Source organism: Eleginops maclovinus, chromosome 7 (assembly GCF_036324505.1).
Source record: "Eleginops maclovinus isolate JMC-PN-2008 ecotype Puerto Natales chromosome 7, JC_Emac_rtc_rv5, whole genome shotgun sequence".
NCBI classification, from domain to species: domain Eukaryota; kingdom Metazoa; phylum Chordata; class Actinopteri; order Perciformes; family Eleginopidae; genus Eleginops; species Eleginops maclovinus.
In genome coordinates this window covers 5,773,635-5,793,070 of record NC_086355.1, presented here as the reverse complement: position 1 = coordinate 5,793,070, position 19,436 = coordinate 5,773,635, and the positions used below count along the sequence as shown (strand labels likewise).

Below are 19,436 nucleotides of genomic sequence, written 5' to 3'. Positions count from 1 at the left end.
GCTTTGCTCCTTATTGAAATAAAAACACCAAGTGTACTAATGCAGCAAGGACAACTCGACCAAACAACTGAACAAATTAAACAAGAGAGGACAAGCAAGGTAACAAGAAAATTGTCCAGTTGGACCTTTTCCTCCATCGGGGGGACAAAGATGTTTTTTCTAACCAAAATATTCATTGGCAATGCTTTCAAAGCATAAGCATAATTTAATTTTGGCATATAATAAATTAAGAAATATATTAAAACATTCTCATAGTATAATTTGAATTTCCATATCCCTTAATTGAAATGTCTGTTTCCATTGCATTATAGGTGCTTTCCCTAATTACACTCTTAGATTTGGTTACATTTTTATTGTTTGGTCTGTAAAAATAGCACTAAACTCTACTAAGGTAAATGTGTAAAGGTCTAACGAATGTAAATTAACGTGCGAGATGTCGTCATGTGATCACCGTCCTGTTTAGTGTATACAAAATGTTTATTTCCTGACTGCTCCTTAGTCAGGAAGCATAACAGTCCTTTCCTAATACAACTCCTCTGCAGTCAATGAAGCTCTTTTCTTCTTCCCCCACACAGGACTGCTTCCTCCTCTGAAGGGACCCTGCTTGGAGAACACAGACAGGGTAAGACAGTTCAGAGTCTACAGTTTTATGGCTAAACAATAAACATACTAAACATTTAGCCAAATTATAATATAACAGCAGTAACTCAGTGCTCACACATCCCACTTATAAATATTACAAGGCCTGGCCAAAAAAAAGGTCACACACTCTAATATTCGTTGGGGCATCGTTTCCACAAGCTTCTGCAATGTCCCAACATTTATTTCTGTCTTGCATGAATTTTTCGCCAAGATCTTGTATTGATGACGGTGAGATTCGGACCACTGCGCAAAGTCTTCTCCAGCAGATCCCAAAGATTCTCAATGGGGTTCAGGTCTGGACTCTGTGATGGCCAATCCATGTGTGTAAATTATGTCTCATGCTCCCTGAACCACTCTTTCACAGTTTGAGCCCGATGGATCCTGGCATTGTCACCTTGGAACATGCCCGTGCCATCAGGGAAGAAAAAATCCACTGATGGAATAACCTGGTCATTCAGTATGTTCAGGTAGTCAGCTGACCTCATTCTTTGGGCACATAACGTTGCTGAACCTAGACCAGACCAACTGCAGCAACCCCAGATCATAGCACTGCCCCCCACAGGCTTGTCACCTTTTTTTTGGCCGGGCCGTGTATTTTATTGAGGAACTGAAAGTGCATTGTCTCACAAACTATTTTACTCTAACCCTTTCTTAAACACAGACATATCTATCTTTATAATTGATTAATAAATCCTTAAATTTGCTTTAAAATGTTAATATTTGACAAAGTTGGTTCTCTAACACGACTAAAATATACATGCATTTTCGCACTTTAAAACTCTACATAGGCGTAACGTGAAGAAAACTGCAAATCACATATGTAAAAAAACTTGGATGAAAGACTCAAAAATAGAAATGCATTAATTTTCTGGCAAACTTTAAGGGACTTTGATTGACAGTTAATTTGCCTGATTCTTGAAACATAATTTTTTCGTTTTTTTGGACTTATTTCACTTCATTCACTCTTTATATTTTAATAAAGTAACAGTAATAGGTTTTTTGGGGAAAAAGTATTTTACTATGATATATTCCCTTCTCTGGAAAATCAATATTTGTTATTTTATTTTATTTTTTTATAAATCTTTTTATTAGGTTTTTCGTTCATATACAACAATACTCGACACATACAATGTTTCCAGGTAGACTTGTTAAGAGGTAGCAAGCGGTTTGTCTTACAGTGTATGCTGAAAACAACCACCAATTTAACCTAAGCCAGAACGGCTTCTTTGACTGAACCTTCGTTACCCATTATCCCTTTGCACCCAGCAAATACAAAAAACAACAAAAACAAAAACAAGAAAAAGAAGGGGAGGGGGGGGGGGGGGGGGGTGGAGCATCTAGTCGCTTTCTGGGTGAATAGTAGTTCTATCTAAATATTCAATGAAGGGCTGCCAGGTTTTGTTGAAAACATTACCAGAACCCACAAGTGAGAATCTAACCTTCTCAAGTTTGATATGAGTTAGGACCTCCCTAAGCCAGCTATTGTGTGAAGGGGGGAGAACATGTTTCCACTTAAACAAAACAAGGCGTCTGGCCAATAGGGTTGTAAAGGCCAATACCCGGCGCTTTGTCACAGGGAGAATAGGTGTTGTAAGTTGGGGGGGAACCAAACAGGGCCATGCAAGGCATAAGATCCATCTCAAGCACCATTGCAAGTGTATCAAAAATTTGGCGCCAGAAGCCGGTAAGTTTCGGACAGGACCAAAACATGTGTGTGTGGTTGGCAGGTAATTGTTTACACCTATTACAACTGTCACTGGTGCCTGGGTAAATCTTTCGCCAGCCGAGTGTTTGTGTAGTGCACTCTGAAAAGAACCTTACATTGTAACAAGCTGTGCCTAGCACACATGGAGGACGAGTAAACTAGCTTAAGAATTTGGTCCCACCGGCTGTCTGATATTTGTACTCCTATCTCCTCCTCCCAAATCCGCTTCAGGTGAGTCACCTGGTCAGGTTTAAGGGAATCAATGGAGTTGTAGATTACTGAGATGGAGCATCTTTGGGCAGGGTCGAGGGTGAGCAAGGAGTCAATCAGAGACCCGGGTGGGTGGTTGGGGAAGTGAGGGTAGGTGGTTTGGACAAAGTGCCTGGCTTGAAGAAAACGGAAAAAGTGAGATTGAGGTAATTCGAGCCTGGCTGCAAGCTCTGTAAAATCAGTAAAAATGTTTTTTTTGTAAAGGTCCTTGACATGCAGCAGGCCTTTGTTTCGCCAGATATTAAAAGTAGGGTCTGACAGGGAGGGTAGAAATAGATGGTTTTTAACAATCAGGGCTAAAGTTGAAGGTTCATTCAAGCCATGATGTTTACGGAATTGCAATATTTGTTATTTTAAATACTTACTGCAATCTTTATATGAGAGCACAACATCCAAATGTCAGACGGATCTATGTTTAATGTTTCAGCCAAAATGGGAGGGCCCCAGGACTGATGAACACTACACTGCACACTGTCTTCCTCCCATAGCAGAAAGTCGTACTGTGAAAAAACTCCATCAGCAGCCTCTGTTCCTCATGCTATTTCCTGGAAAGGAGGGTAACAAAAACACACTGAGGAAGGCTACACACATTTTTTTTGAGACCTTTGTACAACCAGCTCTCAGGGTGTGGTATGGGACAGGTCAATATGGAAAATATTTGATATTGTCTGCAAATGTTCTTCCTTTCTTCTTTTACATTGTGGGTTCTGCTTTAAGACCCTCCTCCAGTAGCAGGTAGTGTTGCAGGACGGAAAGGCCCAGGCAAGCAGAGCTCTTTGGCCTTCTTACAGAGCAGATTGCTCGACATCCAGAATCCCTGTACATCGAGGGATGCTAGCAGAGATGTAGTTAGGGGTATTCTGCCTCTAGAACTGAGAGGTATGGAGCGTTTAAAGGGGCCCTATTATTCTTTTGGGGATTTCCCTTTCCTGTAGTGTGTTATATAAGTTTGATGCATGTAAATGGTTAAAGAATGAGTTTCTCTGAAACTTCCTTCCATCGAATTTGGGTGATTTGAGATTACTTTTTGCATCCAATCTTAAATGTGGAAGTTTACCTATGGAGCGATTTGGAAAACAGACATAAGAATGCATTCTGTATTGCATGTAAGGTTTTTTTTACTGAACAGACTAGTTCACCAATGCCTTTTGACATATAAACCAAATATTCCAACTTGCAAAAGAAAAAGTTATGCTTCCATTCATCTGTCAGGAGTATGTATTTTTTCAATCCTCAGAATTGATGTGTATTGTCAGATTTGCAGAATGGCAATTCGGTTGGCAGCCTGATCTTGGGTCCTGATGGGGAGATCATTCAACTCTCACTGTACAATCACAACCATGACCAAGACACTCAGGAGCAAGGTACACTTAGTAAGCCCTCATATTCATATCTAAAATCTGCACACTTCATCTGGAGGAGAGACTCATAGATTGTTACTGTGCTTGAATAACGCGTTATAGCAAAGTGAAGCATTTCCTGCTTGAGAGTTAAAGCAAACTTGAGCTACAGTGATACATAGACACGTCATACAAACAACCACGCACTTTCTCCTGAATCTGGCACTCTATTTAAGTTGCTCGATTTGCCATCTGTCACTTTTCCTCGCTGATGCTGCTGCCCTGCTTCTACAGTGCAGCTGATTTTCTGCCACACCAACACCGCAGCATGCACCTGTGGGCTCTAGGGGCAGTTATTGAATCATCGCTCCACAATGTACTATGTAAAAAAGATGTGCAGGGAAGCCAGCACCTAGACACAACACTCAAAACTACAGTATATGCTGCTGTTAATAAACATTTCCAACAGGAGATGTCTGACTGAAATATCATTCATAATATTTTTTTGTCTCTCAGCTCTCCAAGTTTTATCTGCAGAAGGAGAGAAGTTACCCTGGGTCATTGTGCTGCAGCCTGAAAAGACACATACAGGTGCACACACACACTCACACACACACACACACACACACACACACACACACACACACACACACACACACACACACACACACACACACACACACACACACACACACACACACACACACACACACACACACACACACACACACACACACACACACACACACACACACACACACACACACACACACACACACACACACACACACACACACACACACACACACACACATAAACTGTCATTCTTTAGTTAGAGTTGTAGGTTCGGTAAGCAATGCTCTTTGATGCTCTTAATTGGAATACTTCTTTACGTGTTGGCGGTGTAACAAGCTACATATACTGTATCTCTCTCTCTATCTGTTGGCTTTTATATGAAACAGACTCTGTCCATAGATTACATTTAATTATATTTCATATTAAACTGACACGTTTATCCACAGCAACTCGCATACACTTTAATACCGTAGACATGCCTACAAGAGCAATTTGGGGGTCAGTATCTTGCATAAGGACACAATGAGTTAAACCCCCTGATTTGCATATTAGCGCACTAACCCCTGACCCACAGCCCCCATACCTCTGCAACAGTCTTCATGGTTTGCTGTTGTAAACTTATAATGGTTTATGTCATTATTAAGGTACTGTTAAGATCTGTTTGTTTTTCAGTTTTATTTTGAAATGTATTCCCTCTTTGTGTCTTGTTTAATTTTACGTCCTGTCTTTAGTTTCCCTCCTGTCTGATTCTCTGAGTGGGTTCACCTGTTGCCCCTGTGTTTCACCTTCCCTTCCCAGCTGGTCTTGTCTTGTGATTACCCTTCTCTGTATTTAGTCTTGTCTTCTATGTGTGTTCCTTGTTGTGCTGTTTGTCCCTGTGCTTTGTGGTTCAGCCTGTTTGTTTCCCCATTCCTGTCTCCCAGTCTGGATTCCTCTCGGCTGCCCTCCTGTTTTCCCCGCTTTGTTTTCACTTTGCTACTTTTTCTTTTGTTTCACCAAGCCTGGCCTTGCAGTGTTTTTATTTTTTTGTTGCTACAACTTTTGTTTAATAAAGCTCACTTTTCGTTATAAATACCTCCCCGGTTTTCACTGCTTCTGGGTCCTTACTACCAAACCCTGACAGATACTTGGATTGGCTTCTAGTGTATATCTTAAAATAGATTTGCGATATAGCTTGAGCAAATGCACACGTAGATTCCAACCTTTTTGTTCCAGGTTTTTGTCATGGTCTTGTATGCATTAGTCATACTCAATAATTCCTTATATACCTTGTACCTCTAACTGCAATTTTCTAATTGCCTTCACTTCACAGAGTTCTCACTATATATATAAATGTCTTCTCTCTTAGAGGCAAAAGACGCTTTTATAGTTCCATTTTCGTTGTGGCTACACTCTCAAGAGACCTGTACCCTGTAACTTGTATTTCTTTGTTTTTTTGCTGTCATAATTTCACTAAGTTGGAATCCAACCCTGTCTGAGTTTTTCCCCTTTCCCACCCCTTTGCCTGTTCATAAGTGCAGGTGGAGAGTTAGAGCCAGATGTTCCTGTTGGTGACATTCAGCACCATCAATCCAAACACAAGGTACATTTATTACTACAATGCTAATTAGGGTTTCGCATTGCATGCTCTACTATATGATTCTGATCTTTTTGCTGTAGGTATTATACAAAGACAGATGAACAATGATCTAAGATTTGAATCCAGCATGAACACATTGAGCATCTACATTAAATATATCTCTCTTTTTTTATTATTATCTTCTTCAACCAGCATGCAGAATTTCTCAAATCGACCGACACCAATGCATGCTCACCCAGCAGCCAGAAAGATCCCGGTAAAACTACTGCTTCAGTTTATTATTGTATTTAAATTTGTATTTATCTTTAACCACACTAATTGTTTGCTGTTCCAGAGGCTGTGGCGGAGACAAACACAAAGACTGCAAAGGCAGTGGCAGAAACATGGAAAAAAGTAATTAAAAACAATATTACGATACCTCCACTAAAGGAGCATGTGGGGAGCGAGCCAAGAGGAAGCAACACTGAGGCAAAGGAGGATGAGGAGGAGGAGCAGGGCAGCAACCATGGATCACTTCAGCCAGGGTAAGTGTAAATAACATTCAGATCTCCTCAGTGGCAGATTACAAAAGAGTTAAATATTTGATTTGTGTTCATTTTTATTAATTTTTGAACACAAAGATTTCTAGTATCATTACTAGTTTCAATGGTCGGCAATGAAGATTAGCACTGAGTCTCAGTCTTTCTCCTTTAGCAGTCTTCATTTAAAAATGTTGTGATTCATCATTATGCTTAAAAATATGTGAACGTCTTTGAAATAAAGAGTAATCATATATTAGAGATGATACCTGGACCTCAAAGCTAATAATCAGCTGACACTAGAAAATTGTTCCTAAAATGGAAATGTGAAACATATGACGTTTGCATGGAGAAGCTACGGTTTAAAGATAATGTTTTGTGCAGCAAGCAGAACATCACCGAAAGTAAAGCGACAGAGCACGCCGTGGTCAAATGGAGGAAGAATGCTAAGATTAAGGACGATGAAGAAGCTGCAACAACTACAAGGTGAACTGGGAAAACCCAAAAATTCACCTGATTAAAACAAAGCAGAAACTTACCATTGAGTAACAAGCTGTACAAACTCACACAGACCAATGTCCACCATTTATTCAGGAAAAGGGAGATGAAACCAGTCAAAAGTGCAGCCTCAGATGGACAGAAGACATCGAGGACGGAAGGAAGAGGGCAGAGGCAAAAGATGAAAAGTGATGCTGAATCAATCGGGACGCGGACAGAAGAGGAGAGGACTAACGGAGAAGAAGCAGATACCCGGCACCATTCTGCTCTCCCATCTGTAGTGAGTATTACAGTTATTGACTGATTTAACATATCAATCCAGCAAAGCATGATGGGTTTTTAAGAACATTGTCAAAGTCGTTGAAAGAAAAGACATAACTTAAAAGCATTATACACATATATTATGTTTAAACGTCTAGTGTGTTTGATACACTAAACACCATAAGCAATTCCCAAATTGAGATTACATACTTGTTTTATCTTTAGAGCAAAAGGATGCCACACAAGGAAGGAGTCAGAGGAGAAGAGAAGATGAACAAGGAGACAAAAGAGCTAGGAAAAGTGACAAGACAGAAGGATGAGTCGGCTGCAAGGAGGAAGAGGAGAGGGAGGCTGAAACACAAAGAGCTACTTGGTAAGACACTGCAACCACTCAGGCACGTTAAGGGAGGATATTAGTTTTATAATTGCCACCAACCTGCGATCTGAAATTCCCAGTGCACTTTCAATGTAACACATAGGTTTGAGCTGATGGCATCCCATCATCAAAACACCTGCTACATGTAGTGCAAACATTACAATCTTTTGGAACAGAGAAAAAGGCTAAATATATCCCTGAAATATTTAATTTTTAGATAGTGTTCGAAGAGGGAGACAGAAGGAATGATGATTATGTGAAAAGATGGTCTCTATGAAACATTTGTGCGATGACAGTACTATATTATCTCCGGGAAAAAGATGTAAAGCTGCCAGCTATATTTTCATATGTGGCATGCCATTCCTATCCCACTGTTTTATCCTTTTTCAAAGGAATCCATGAGGAGCCCATGAAGAAAGGGGAGGAGGAAATTAACCAAAACATTGAAGAGTCTTCTCACCTAAAATCCACTGAAAAGCCCTCTGCAACGCAAAGACACAATAACAAAACAAATTCAGAGGAGGACACAGGGCATCTTACCAATAATGTGGACAAAAACAGCCAATCGGAGATCTCCCCCAGGTCTGCTGCATCCCTGTTCAGCCAGAAGAGCCTGAGGAGGTCTGCTGTCTCTTCCTGTGAGGGTGTGGTGCATGCCAGCGCTACAGGTCTCGCTTCATCACGTGGCGGCCTGTCTTCATGTTCAACCATCATGGTAACAGAGGAAAAGTTGACGCTGAACCCTAGAAAGAAAGAGGTTGGTACATTACATTACATTCATAGCTGATGCTTTTATTGAAAGAAACTTACAACAGGTACAATAAACCATAAAGATAAAAACGCAGAACAAGAAACATGCAGATATATTAGTTTTCAAATAACCATAAACCATTGTATTGCTGTTTTGTAGATGCAGAATAAAGAGTGCTGACATGTAACACCAAAGTTCTCATTACTTGTTCAATTACCCTTATTTTACCTATTTTTAAGGCATTATCCCATCATAAAGGTTTGCTAGGCACTTAATAATCACACACAAAAACGATGTGTATGTGTGTGTTGTGTGTGTGTGTGTGTGTGTGTGTGTGTGTGTGTGTGTGTGTGTGTGTGTGTGTGTGTGTGTGTGTGTGTTAGTCCTCCAGGCCTAGACATGGCCAGGAGGAGGAAGAGGTGGTAGCTCTGCGTCTTGCCCAGCGAGCAGAGAGACGGAGGCAGGAGGTGGAGAGGAAAAGGAGGGAGCAGGAGGAAGAGGAGTTGAAACAACAGAAGAGGGAGGAGACCGAGGAGAGGATGAAGAGTGAGCTTGAGAGGGAGAGGAGGAAGAGGGCTGAAGAGCTCAGGTCCTACTTTTTTCTTTAACATTAGTGTCTTCAAACTATATCAAAGTGTCTATATGAATGTGACTGCCACTTCTTTAATGGTCAATGTCCATCTCCAGACTGAGGAAGCTGGCGGAAGAGGAAGATAGGAGGAAGAGCGAGGAAGAGGAGCAGGAGCGAGCGAGACGGGAACAGGCACAACGAGAAAGAGAGAGGAGGAGGCAGGAGGAGAGGAGGAGGCAGATCGAGCGACTCCAGAGGATGAGAGAGGAGGAGGAAGAGAGGACGAAAGGTGAGAGGAGGAGAAAGAGAGATGAGTGAAAACAATTTGAAGGAAGTGAGCAAGAGTTAAGAACAACAATAATCCTCAATATTAAGGAAGAAAATAAATGAAACGAGTGATAATTTAAAGGAATACTGACAAAATATGATGATGAAATTGTGACACAATTCCATTTCTTAAATATTGATCATGCAATTATTCACAAATGTTATTGAAGGTTTCTTTTTATTTATTCAACCAGGTATTTCAAAATCACTCGCATGTCGAAGCGCTTTGTGTGTTATAGTAAGAATTATTCCCTGTAGGCAAAGAGTTAAGAGGGTTTTGTCTTTCCCAATCCATAAAAAATGACAAAGTGTAAATGATGGGAAAAGCTGACTCTTCTGCTCTAATGTAAGCTAGTAATATTAACATGCCTGGCTAATTAATTTATGCTTACAAAGCGTGCCATCCAAGGCCAAGGGGTAAAACTAACATTGGCTCATTACATCATTTGTTGGTTAAATGACCCTTTGCATGGTGCCTACTTTCAAAGAAGACATTTCCACCAGTAAGTTAGCTGCAACTAAAAGTTCAAATGTACCTGCATCAAAAATGGGTGGTTACTTATCTGCTTTTGTATGCTTCTGTCTGAAATGTTACTTACACTCTCAGGTAGAGTTAAGTAAATGGCTAATTGCAACAAAGAAAACGTTAACTCATTTTCTGGAAAATATTTTATCCTCTCTAGCTGATCTTGAGCGTCTGCGCCTTGAAGAGGAGAGGCAACAGCAAGTGGAGAGGAAGAAGCTACAGGACATGGAAGAGAGTGAGAGGATAGAGTACCTCTTTATGAAGGAGGAGAACAGGATATACGAAGAGGAGCAGCGTAAAAGGAGAGAGGAGGAGGTCACTTTACAGGTCGCAGAGAAAGCAAGGCTGCAGGCAGAACAGCTTGCAAGGTACTATAATGATCATAAGTGTCTGTCTCAATAACCTTTAAATTATATTATAAATACATACAGATGTCTGAAACCCATACAACTCTGTATTCTTGCTCATTCTGCCTTCCTGCAGAGAGATGGCGCTTTTGCAGCAGCAGTTGGACGTTAAAAGGTGTCTGTTGTTGGAGGCTGCAGGTCTGGAGAAAACCCAGTGTATCTCCAGACCGTGGATCTACTCTTACTTCACTTTGTTACAGCTACTGGGTGATAATCCAACTACAGCTGAGACCACAACCTCTGGCCTTTAAAAAGAAAAGGGGAAAAAAAGGACCACATTATATAAGTTCAACTTGATATTTAATAGAATTGTAATTTATTAAATGAAGGCCTAACTTTTTAATTCGGGGTAATTGTTGTGGTAGCACTGTTCATGTTTTATTGTTGTATTGCTCTGTGAAGCACCTGGGCTGCATCTTACATGCAAGGTGCTGTATAAATAAAGTGTGTTGTTGTTATTATTATTATTATTATTATTATTATTATTATTATTATTATTATTATTATTACATGATCCGGTACAGTAGGTGGCAGTATGCATCTTCAGTAACGCCAACCCCCCTGACATTAAAACCAAAGTGGAAGATTCACATCCGGAAACACTTGGCCGTTGTTATGGTAAAACAACAGCTGTTCGGAAGTATTTTCACATTTTCGCTGAAAGAAACATTTTTTTTAAATAGTAAAACTGGAGTCAATGCAATTAAAACACAACATTGACCAGTACTTTTGAAATAAATACTGCGAAAAGCTAACGATCTGTTAAAGGCTTTCTTTTTTTGTTTGCCAGTTAGCAATTAGCTAACAGGCTAAATTGTTTATCACCAAAAACAATAAATGGTAAGTCACATGTTCTCCCTTTCATCCTAATGTGGATAAACGCAAGTTGACATAGTCTGACACGTTTCAACTAGAGGATCTAATATGGGAGATTACTCTAAAGGTTACTAATGTATCCAGAGCAACTTCGGAGGTCCAAGATGGTACTGTGTCTTAGTAACGTTGATCTGCAAAGTAACATAAGGTATAATATAAATGTAATTCTAGTAAAAATGACACGATTTACCTCTGAATTGTAGTGGGGTATAAGTACTAAGTAGCATATCATTTAAATAATCACTTAAGTAAAATCTTGATGGACCCCTACTTTAAGTACAGTACTTGAGTAGATGTGCTTAGCTAAAAAGCATGATGCAAAAGCTACACTTCCAATCTCGTTACCAGAAAAGTGCTCATGTGATAGCATTTTTTTATTGCAATTACGTATTTGCTGAGTCAACTCTGACAAAAAGCACCTGCACGGGGCAGTCCTGGTAATTTCATTAAGAATTGTAGTGTTTTGTTGTCTGTCTCACATGGCATAAAAAGGCAGCTTTGTTGTTTGTTTTCCAAGTAAGCTCCGCTCAGCAGGAAGGATCATGCAGCTAAATATATAAATTGCTGTCCCTGAGCTGTCTACTCTATAATGTTACCTAGACTGTTGGATTAAGTGACATTGTCACACTGTAGACAAAAAGTTAAACAATCAAACTGCACCTCTTAATTTTAATGTATTTGTGCATGCAGGTAACATTTTGAAGAACCTTCTCCAGCCAGTCTCTGGTCAGAGGTCTTTTCCAAATGGATGTCAGCATTGCAGTGTCGCTGATTCGAGGTCAGATGGGTGCCGTTGTTGAGCGAGCAGTGAACGGAGCCGTGGAGACGGTGTTGGCTGAGATGCTAAAAGTGGTTGGAGTCAAATTCGAGGAACTGAAAGTCCAAGTGGCCCTGATGCAGAGGGACGTTGCATCATTGCAAAGGGAAAAAGCCCAAAAAGAGAAAGAGAATGACAACATCCGTGCCAAGCTGCGGTATACCGAGCTAAAGCTAAAATACTACAGGCAAGGAGTGGAGGAGGAGCTGCAGCAACGAGTTTCTGCCTCCACTCTGAGCCGCATTCACCCTTCCATTTACCTTCAAGCACAGCGAGGTGGTGCAGGTGTTTCCTCCACTGAGATTTCTCTATCTTGCTCGACCCAGATAAAGAACCCAGAGGGACCACTGACAGCAAGCGATCAAGGTAATGGCCATCGAAATGACCGAATCCTATTTGGCCCCCTCCACTCCAATGAATCTTACTCCTTTCTGTGTTTGCACTCCAAGAATGCAGCTCTTCGCACAGCACGAGCAAGCATGCAATCGGAGTGCGCTGTCATTCAGATGCAGGAGATCTGAGCTCTGACACGTCTGACTTACTGCTGCCAGTCTCACTCTCATTGAACACTCCAACAGAATCTAGTCAGGACAGCAGCACAGGTACAGAGCCAGTGAGTTTGTGTTTGTTTGTGTGTGAGTGTGATACTGCAGCCTTCTTTCCTACATTTTATTGCCTCTATGGAAACATATGAATTATATCTCTTGCTGTAAAAAGTTAGTAATAACCTATATACTTTTATTATGGTATCTTTTAAAACTCAGCTGCATACGCATTGATATTGTTGTTGTTGATGTGTGTCTCTGAACTCATGTCTTTGTTTTTGCAATTATCTGTCCTGCAGAGCGAGATGCAGTTCACATCAAGGATCAGGAGAATGAATGTGAGTGGACAGCCACTCTGCAGCCACACACGGAGGCTGGCGACGCTCTCATGGTTCCTCCTCCTGTCCAGGCTCTAACTCTGGATCCGGGGCAGAAGTCAGCCGATGGCTCACCGTCCCCTCATGTTTCCAACCAGGCCGATAGCTCCACTCTGCTCTCCTCTGCTCCACAGGTGACAACACACTTCAAAACTTCATCCTATTGTCTTTGCATAAGCATTTCTAACATGTAATTTATAAGAAAAGTAGTATAGTATATAGCAAAATAACTAAATCAGTCCAAAGAAAATGGAGGATAGTGATTATGTCATGTCAAGTGTGCCAGAAAAAGTAAACTAGTACTTTGATTTCTCCTCAAGTTCTTAAAGTCCTGGTCCTGTTTTTGTAATGTAGGTGAAGCAGGAGGAGGAGGAACAGGTGATCTGCATAAAGGAGGAGCCAGAGGAGGAGCAGGATGTGATGGCCAACCTTCTGCTGGACTGCCAGCTGCAGCAGGATCATCTTCCAGAGTCAGAGGTGAGGCTAGAGCTGAACTATACAAGGTCAGCACCTGAGCTCTTCCACAATTGTTAAGAAGATCATTTTTTGAATGAACCTGCAAACAGTAGAACACTCAATTCTTAAGTTGTTTTTATGATTGCTCCATCTGATGAAAAAAAAAAGTAATGAATTTATGTGTGTCACTTTCCTCCAGGCTCAAAGGTCACTGATAGAGTGGTCAGGACTTCCAGCAAGTCAGAGGAATAACTCTGGAGCCTACAGCTCAGCAGCACCATGCTCTGGTGAGTAAGTCTGTGTATGTGAGTGTGAGCAGATATCAGGCTTCTGATATTATTCTGCTCGGCTAGTATTGTTAAATATTGACTTCAAAGATGATGCTACCCTATTCATTCCCCCTGGCCAAAAAAGCAGTGTTGATCACAGGTATAAAAACCATTATATAAATCAGCAACATGATATATCGATCTACATCTAATCTAATCTGTATGTTAAAAATCCCAATCACTGCAAACCTCTCTGTGTGTGCTTGCTCTCAGGTCTGATGCCTCAGCCTTTGAGCTCCCTGCAGTCCATGGGTGCTTTACCATCCGGTATCCCACATCGCCAGGCGGTGCGGCAGTGGACTAAGGACCTCAGTCTTTACGAAGAATACAAACTGCGCAGGAATGAGCTCCGCAAGCGAAGCATCAACAGACGCAGAGAGCTGGAGAAGACACTGCCTCAGCCGATGCTTGCAGATCTGGTTAGTCGACCTGACTCTGTCCTTACAGAAACACACACACTGCTGCTGAACAGCGTGATACCTCATGCCTCGATTCTGTACAGTCAGATGTCATCATACCCATCGTCTTTCATGCTTTTCGGTTATAGAAAATCATACTTACTAATAGATGTAAGGGTTTGTTTTGTACATCGTGAACCAAACGCTGTTTAATGGTTCAGCAAGTCCGAGAATTCAATCAGAGTAAAACATTTTTTAGTCATTTGTAAAGAAACTGATGCTTTGAAATGTATGTAGAATTTATATTTATGTATTTATTTGAACAAGGACCATGCATACATTATATTAATCTCAGAAAACAGAATAGATAATGTATGCCAGATTTGAGCTAATAGCTAATTTCCATCTGCAGTCCTTTAATTAAATAGAAGCAGGTTCCTGTTCCAGTGTTAACTGGACAATAATGCTTATTACAAGCTGAGATTAACAGGCAACATCTGTGTGACATCTTTGTGACATATACGCACGTTTGAAGATTGTTGAGTACAATTATTTTTTAATATAAAATATATTTTGTTGTGTTGAAGGTACGAGACCGCCGAGAGAAGACCAGATTGAGAGTGGCCAGATGGAGAGCTAAAAGGAAAATCCAGGCCTGTGTTAACCAGGCTCCGGTCAGTGAAGGAGTACATGATGTAAAACAAAGTCATGGAAGTCTCCTATTTAATTAGTCATTTTCTATAGAAAACGTTTGTCAAACTTGTCTTTCAGTTGGACTTGGTATTCCTTTTTTCAGTTTTTTTATTTTGTCTGATTTTAATGAGGCGATTCTTTTTAGATCATTCTGTGTTACAAATACAAAATGGAAGGTGATACCGTCACTAACACTTGAGCAGCAGATCCTACTTAAGAATTAAAGGTCAATACATTGCTACACGATTTAGTTTTGAATAATTAAGAAGTAAGCTGCTATCTGCATACTAGAGATGCGCGGATAGGCTATTATTTCATCCGCAACCGCATCACAAAACTCATCATCTGTCTGCCACCCACCCGAACCAACGTTTTTTGACCAATTTTCAAAACCGCATCCGCCGGTTGTTTTTAGGTCTATGCATTTATTTTTTGCAAAAAGAAAGAAAGCCTGAATATAATAACAAGTCATTCACATTATAGGCGAATTAACTCTACGCACTAATTAACTGTCAGGTCAGGACGAGCCTGTTCTGAAGACGTTAATTTTGACTGCATGGGAAGAGAGCGCGTCTTTTTTCAGGCAGACTTTTTATACCAGCAGGCCTAACAATCATACAGAAACAAACTATGGAGCCTCGATATTAAAGAAACGCCTAGTGTATTCATTCCGCAATTCGCTTAAAGTCCACCGCACAACAGTGCAACGTGCATGTTCACATTTTGAATTGTCCATAACAACCCCAAACCTTGCCTGCTTGTCTTGCCTGCACTGGTGTCATCCTGATTCACCACTTCATAAAAGTTATTCCAGGCAGCACGTTTCCGACCTTCTTTTTCCTTGGTTTTTAGTTCTCCCTTTTCTGAGTTTGTCATGTACCACCTTCGCCGGCGTTGCCATCTCTGGTAATAAACAAAGCAGCATGCATAGACTAGGCCAAATGACTGCCTGATGAAAATTTGACTATTTCAAAGTGTGTTCGTTTTTTTACGGATGTAGGTAACAATATTTAACAATGTATTTTTTTTTTCATTTGATTGGCTCAACCGCCACCCGCCCGAATTTAAGTAAAATATTATTTTTCTTCACGTCATCCGCCCAATCCGCGGTTTAGCCGCGAAGTCCGCGGCTGTAACTGCCAACCGCGCATCTCTACTGCATACCCCACTACTACACCACCCTCAAGTATCATTTACAAACTTCCTTCCCAATAAGACAGAGCCTGTCTTTGTTCTCTTTCTCATTCTCAGGCTCCTGATGGCGCTGCAGGCCTTTGCCAAACTGGTTTTCCCATCAGCAGCCAGAATCAGCAGCTCAGAGTGACTTGTGGTAGGAGGCACCCTGTGTTAACTTCTGCTTTTGAAACTGTTTTTCTTAGTCGTCATCCCTCAGTAACACAGTTTTGAGTTCCCACTTGTTGTTGACCCTTCTGAACAGGCATGTTTTGCACAGAAGACAAGTTTACATTTTTTAAACTAATAAATTGCCATTTGCTTTTCAGCTGCCACCTCCGGCAGTCATCAGAGACAGATGCTTCAGTCCAACAGCTTGCTCAACAACCTTTCAAGGCTGCAGACGGCCAACAGCATCTCCACCAACCTCCCCTTCACTCCCTCCACCTCTCCACTCCTGAGAGGACCCAACATGGCCCCACATCCGCACACTGTGACATCTTCATCCTCTTCCTTCTCACAGGTCAGCTTATTGCAGCAGAGCATCTCTCTGACGGACACGGATATCTTGCAGTGAGATCAGAGATTTTTCACAAAAGTATTTGTCAAATATTTCATGTTTGGTCTCCAGGAAAGGTCAATTACACACATTTTGAAGTCGAGACAAATCCAAAACAAAAAAGACTGAACATGTTTATCCTTATTTTTTATTATATATACATTTTTAAAGATGGGCACTTTAGCCTAGACACATCACCAGGTGTGTCCTTTAAAACTTGGCAGACTTTGTAGAAGCTGCCCAAGTTTTTCTTTGTCTTTCTTGACGGGAAGAGGGAGTTGCATCATCTAAATGTCATCCATTATTTTAAAATAAATGTTAGCGTGCGTTATCCATTGACTTTCTCATTCTCAGGCTCCTGATGGCGCTGCAGGTCTTTGTCAAACTGGTTTTCCCATCAGCAGCCAGCATCAGCAGCTCAGATTGACTGGTGGTAGGAGGCACCTTGTGTTAACTTCTGCTTTTTAAACCGTTTGTTCTCAACTGTTCAGTCCTGGTCCTCATCCCTCAGTATCACAGTTTTGAGTTCCCACTTGCCCACTCTGAACAGGCATGTTTTGCTCTTGTTAATAAGAACTGATTGCTCTGAGAAGTGAAGGCCAGAAGACACGTTGACCTTTATTAAACTAATAAATTGCCATTTGCTTTTCAGCTGCCACCTCCAGCAGTCAGCAGAGACAGATGCTTCAGTCCAACAGCTTGCTCAACAACATGTCAAGGCTGCAGACGGCAAACAGCATCTCCACCAACCTCCCCTTCACTCCCTCCACCTCTTCCTCCTCCTCTCCACTCCTGAGAGGCCCCAACATGGCCCCACATCCGCACACTGTGACATCTTCATCCTCTTCCTACCCCCAGGTCAGCTTATTGCAGCAGAGCATCTCTCTGACGGACACGGATATTTTGCAGTGAGAAAAGAGATTTTTACGAATGTAGTTTTCAAATATGTCATGTCTGGTGTCCAGGAAAGGTCTATTAGACACTTTTTGGGGTAGCTTTCTTACCTTTTTAGGTGAATTTCTATTTCCAAGACAAAAGTCAGAAGCCTGCACGCTAAAACTTTAATAACTTATTTATTAGACGACGAGGTTTCAGTTGATAGTGTTTTTTCATCACGTCAGACGTACAAATACCTTATCACTACTGCTTAGAGCATGGCTGCCCAAATTGGGGCAGTTTGGCCCGCGACCAATTATATTTGGCCCGTGCCTTCCCGCACTGTCCCACCATAAACGATCGGAAGCTCTCGTTGAAAAGTATTTATTGGCGCACTACCAATATTTGGCTCCAGTCAGCTCCTAGCTATCCGATAACGCCCAAGACCAGTGAGTGAGAGGATACAAGGATGGAGCGTAGTAGGCTGTGGCACACAGACAAACGAAAATTTAAAAAAACTTGGGAACAGGACTATTTTTTTACCGAGGTAGATTCCAATGCAGTGTGTCTGGTATGTAAGCAGAGGGTCGCTGTTTCAAAGGAATACAACATTCGCCGTCACTATCTAACTAAGCATGCGGCTGAGTTCACAAAGTACACTGGAGAACATCGCAAGGTCAAGTTAGCAGACTTGCTAACAAAGCTAACCACCCAGCAGCGAACTCTACTTCAGCCGTCGACTGCACAAGAAAATGCCACTCGGGCTATGTGGATGCAGTCAGTGAGGAGCTTCAAATGGAACTTTTGGAACTTCAGTCTGATTCAGACCTCCATAGCAGGTTCAGAGAGCTTTCCTTACAAGATTTTTACAGGTCTATTCCCGCACACAGATATGGCAAGATCCGCAAACATGCCCAGGTTATGTTATCCCTCTTTGGAAGTACTTATGTCTGTGAGCAGGCTTTCAGCCTTATGAATCTTAACAAGTCCAAACTGAGGAATGCTTTATCTGACTCTCACCTACATGACATTCTCACTTTGTCAGTTAGTCAGCTTGAACCTGATATTGAGAGGCTTTTAAAAACCAAGAACAGGCTTCATGTTTCCCACTGATTGGACTACTACAGGCAGAATATGTAGGCCTGCCCTAGGCCCCCATTGTGTCACCTGGGAGTATGGTAGGCCCAAGGACTGGTAATGTTCCACACCTGTCCACAAATATTTCATAGTGCTTCAGTTATTTTTTTAATTTAAAGAAGCCAGATCGATGTTATGAAATGTTATTGACCTAAATGTGAAGCACAGTAAACAGTGCAATTCATTTTTCAAAATGACTTTGTGATATAGTGTTTATTTTGCACACGTATGCTTAACTTACACACGTAATGTACTGCACTCATATATTTACCGCACACTTAATGTACTGCAAAATTATCATTTTGGCCCTCCGCCCTCCCCTCACGTTAAATTTTGGCCCTCCATCGGGAAGTATTTGGGCACCCCTGGCTTAGAGCATCCATCTTATATGGATCACCTTGTATTTGCCCTAAGATAACAACCAGTCTAGAGTACAAGCTTATCCCTTTTTGATTGTAAAACACATTTAAAACTGTATGTAATAAATATCCGATACACAGGAAAGGTGTATAGATGTAAAAACCTTCAAAGTAAGTTCTTAAGCTCTCCTGTACATGTTAAGTGTTGATTTATTTGAAAATGAAATGTATGGTTATGTTTATTTAAATGCATGTTAGTGTCTTTTTAAAAGTCCAGACTACAAAGGGTTTTTCCAGTGTGTTGGTAATTGTACTTGTTGCAGTTTGTTTTGGAGTTTAAATGCCTTAAACACAAAGAAATTGCCTCAAATAATCTTTATTTTGTAGTTTGGCCAGAAAAAAAATCGACACTACAATACGTTGAAAGAGTCGTATTGAGACTTCAATAAATCTGAATGCTTCACTTTGATATACTGGCAATAATCCATGTTTTT

At 41.0% G+C, this 19,436-nt stretch overlaps 2 protein-coding genes across 2 annotated transcripts; both read left to right on the top strand.

Moving 5' to 3' along the window:
- The first annotated feature begins 3,391 nt into the window (after positions 1-3,391).
- LOC134867650 (trichohyalin) lies at positions 3,392-10,788 on the top strand. Its single transcript, XM_063888373.1, has 14 exons — positions 3,392-3,496; positions 3,874-3,981; positions 4,474-4,548; positions 6,054-6,115; positions 6,305-6,368; positions 6,447-6,636; positions 7,015-7,116; positions 7,225-7,408; positions 7,615-7,762; positions 8,158-8,522; positions 8,900-9,105; positions 9,204-9,376; positions 10,098-10,308; positions 10,424-10,788. Exons 8-14 carry the CDS (start codon positions 7,235-7,237, stop codon positions 10,596-10,598), a joined length of 1,452 nt encoding a protein of 483 aa, XP_063744443.1. The 5' UTR covers positions 3,392-3,496; positions 3,874-3,981; positions 4,474-4,548; positions 6,054-6,115; positions 6,305-6,368; positions 6,447-6,636; positions 7,015-7,116; positions 7,225-7,234; the 3' UTR covers positions 10,599-10,788.
- Positions 10,789-10,953: 165 nt separating this feature from the next.
- On the top strand, positions 10,954-19,411 carry si:ch211-67e16.4 (uncharacterized). Its single transcript, XM_063887831.1, has 12 exons — positions 10,954-11,187; positions 11,914-12,406; positions 12,490-12,642; positions 12,885-13,096; positions 13,317-13,439; positions 13,618-13,705; positions 13,961-14,166; positions 14,733-14,819; positions 16,090-16,168; positions 16,341-16,534; positions 16,925-17,003; positions 17,223-19,411. Exons 2-12 carry the CDS (start codon positions 11,968-11,970, stop codon positions 17,480-17,482), a joined length of 1,920 nt encoding a protein of 639 aa, XP_063743901.1. The 5' UTR covers positions 10,954-11,187; positions 11,914-11,967; the 3' UTR covers positions 17,483-19,411.
- The last annotated feature ends 25 nt before the right edge of the window (positions 19,412-19,436 follow it).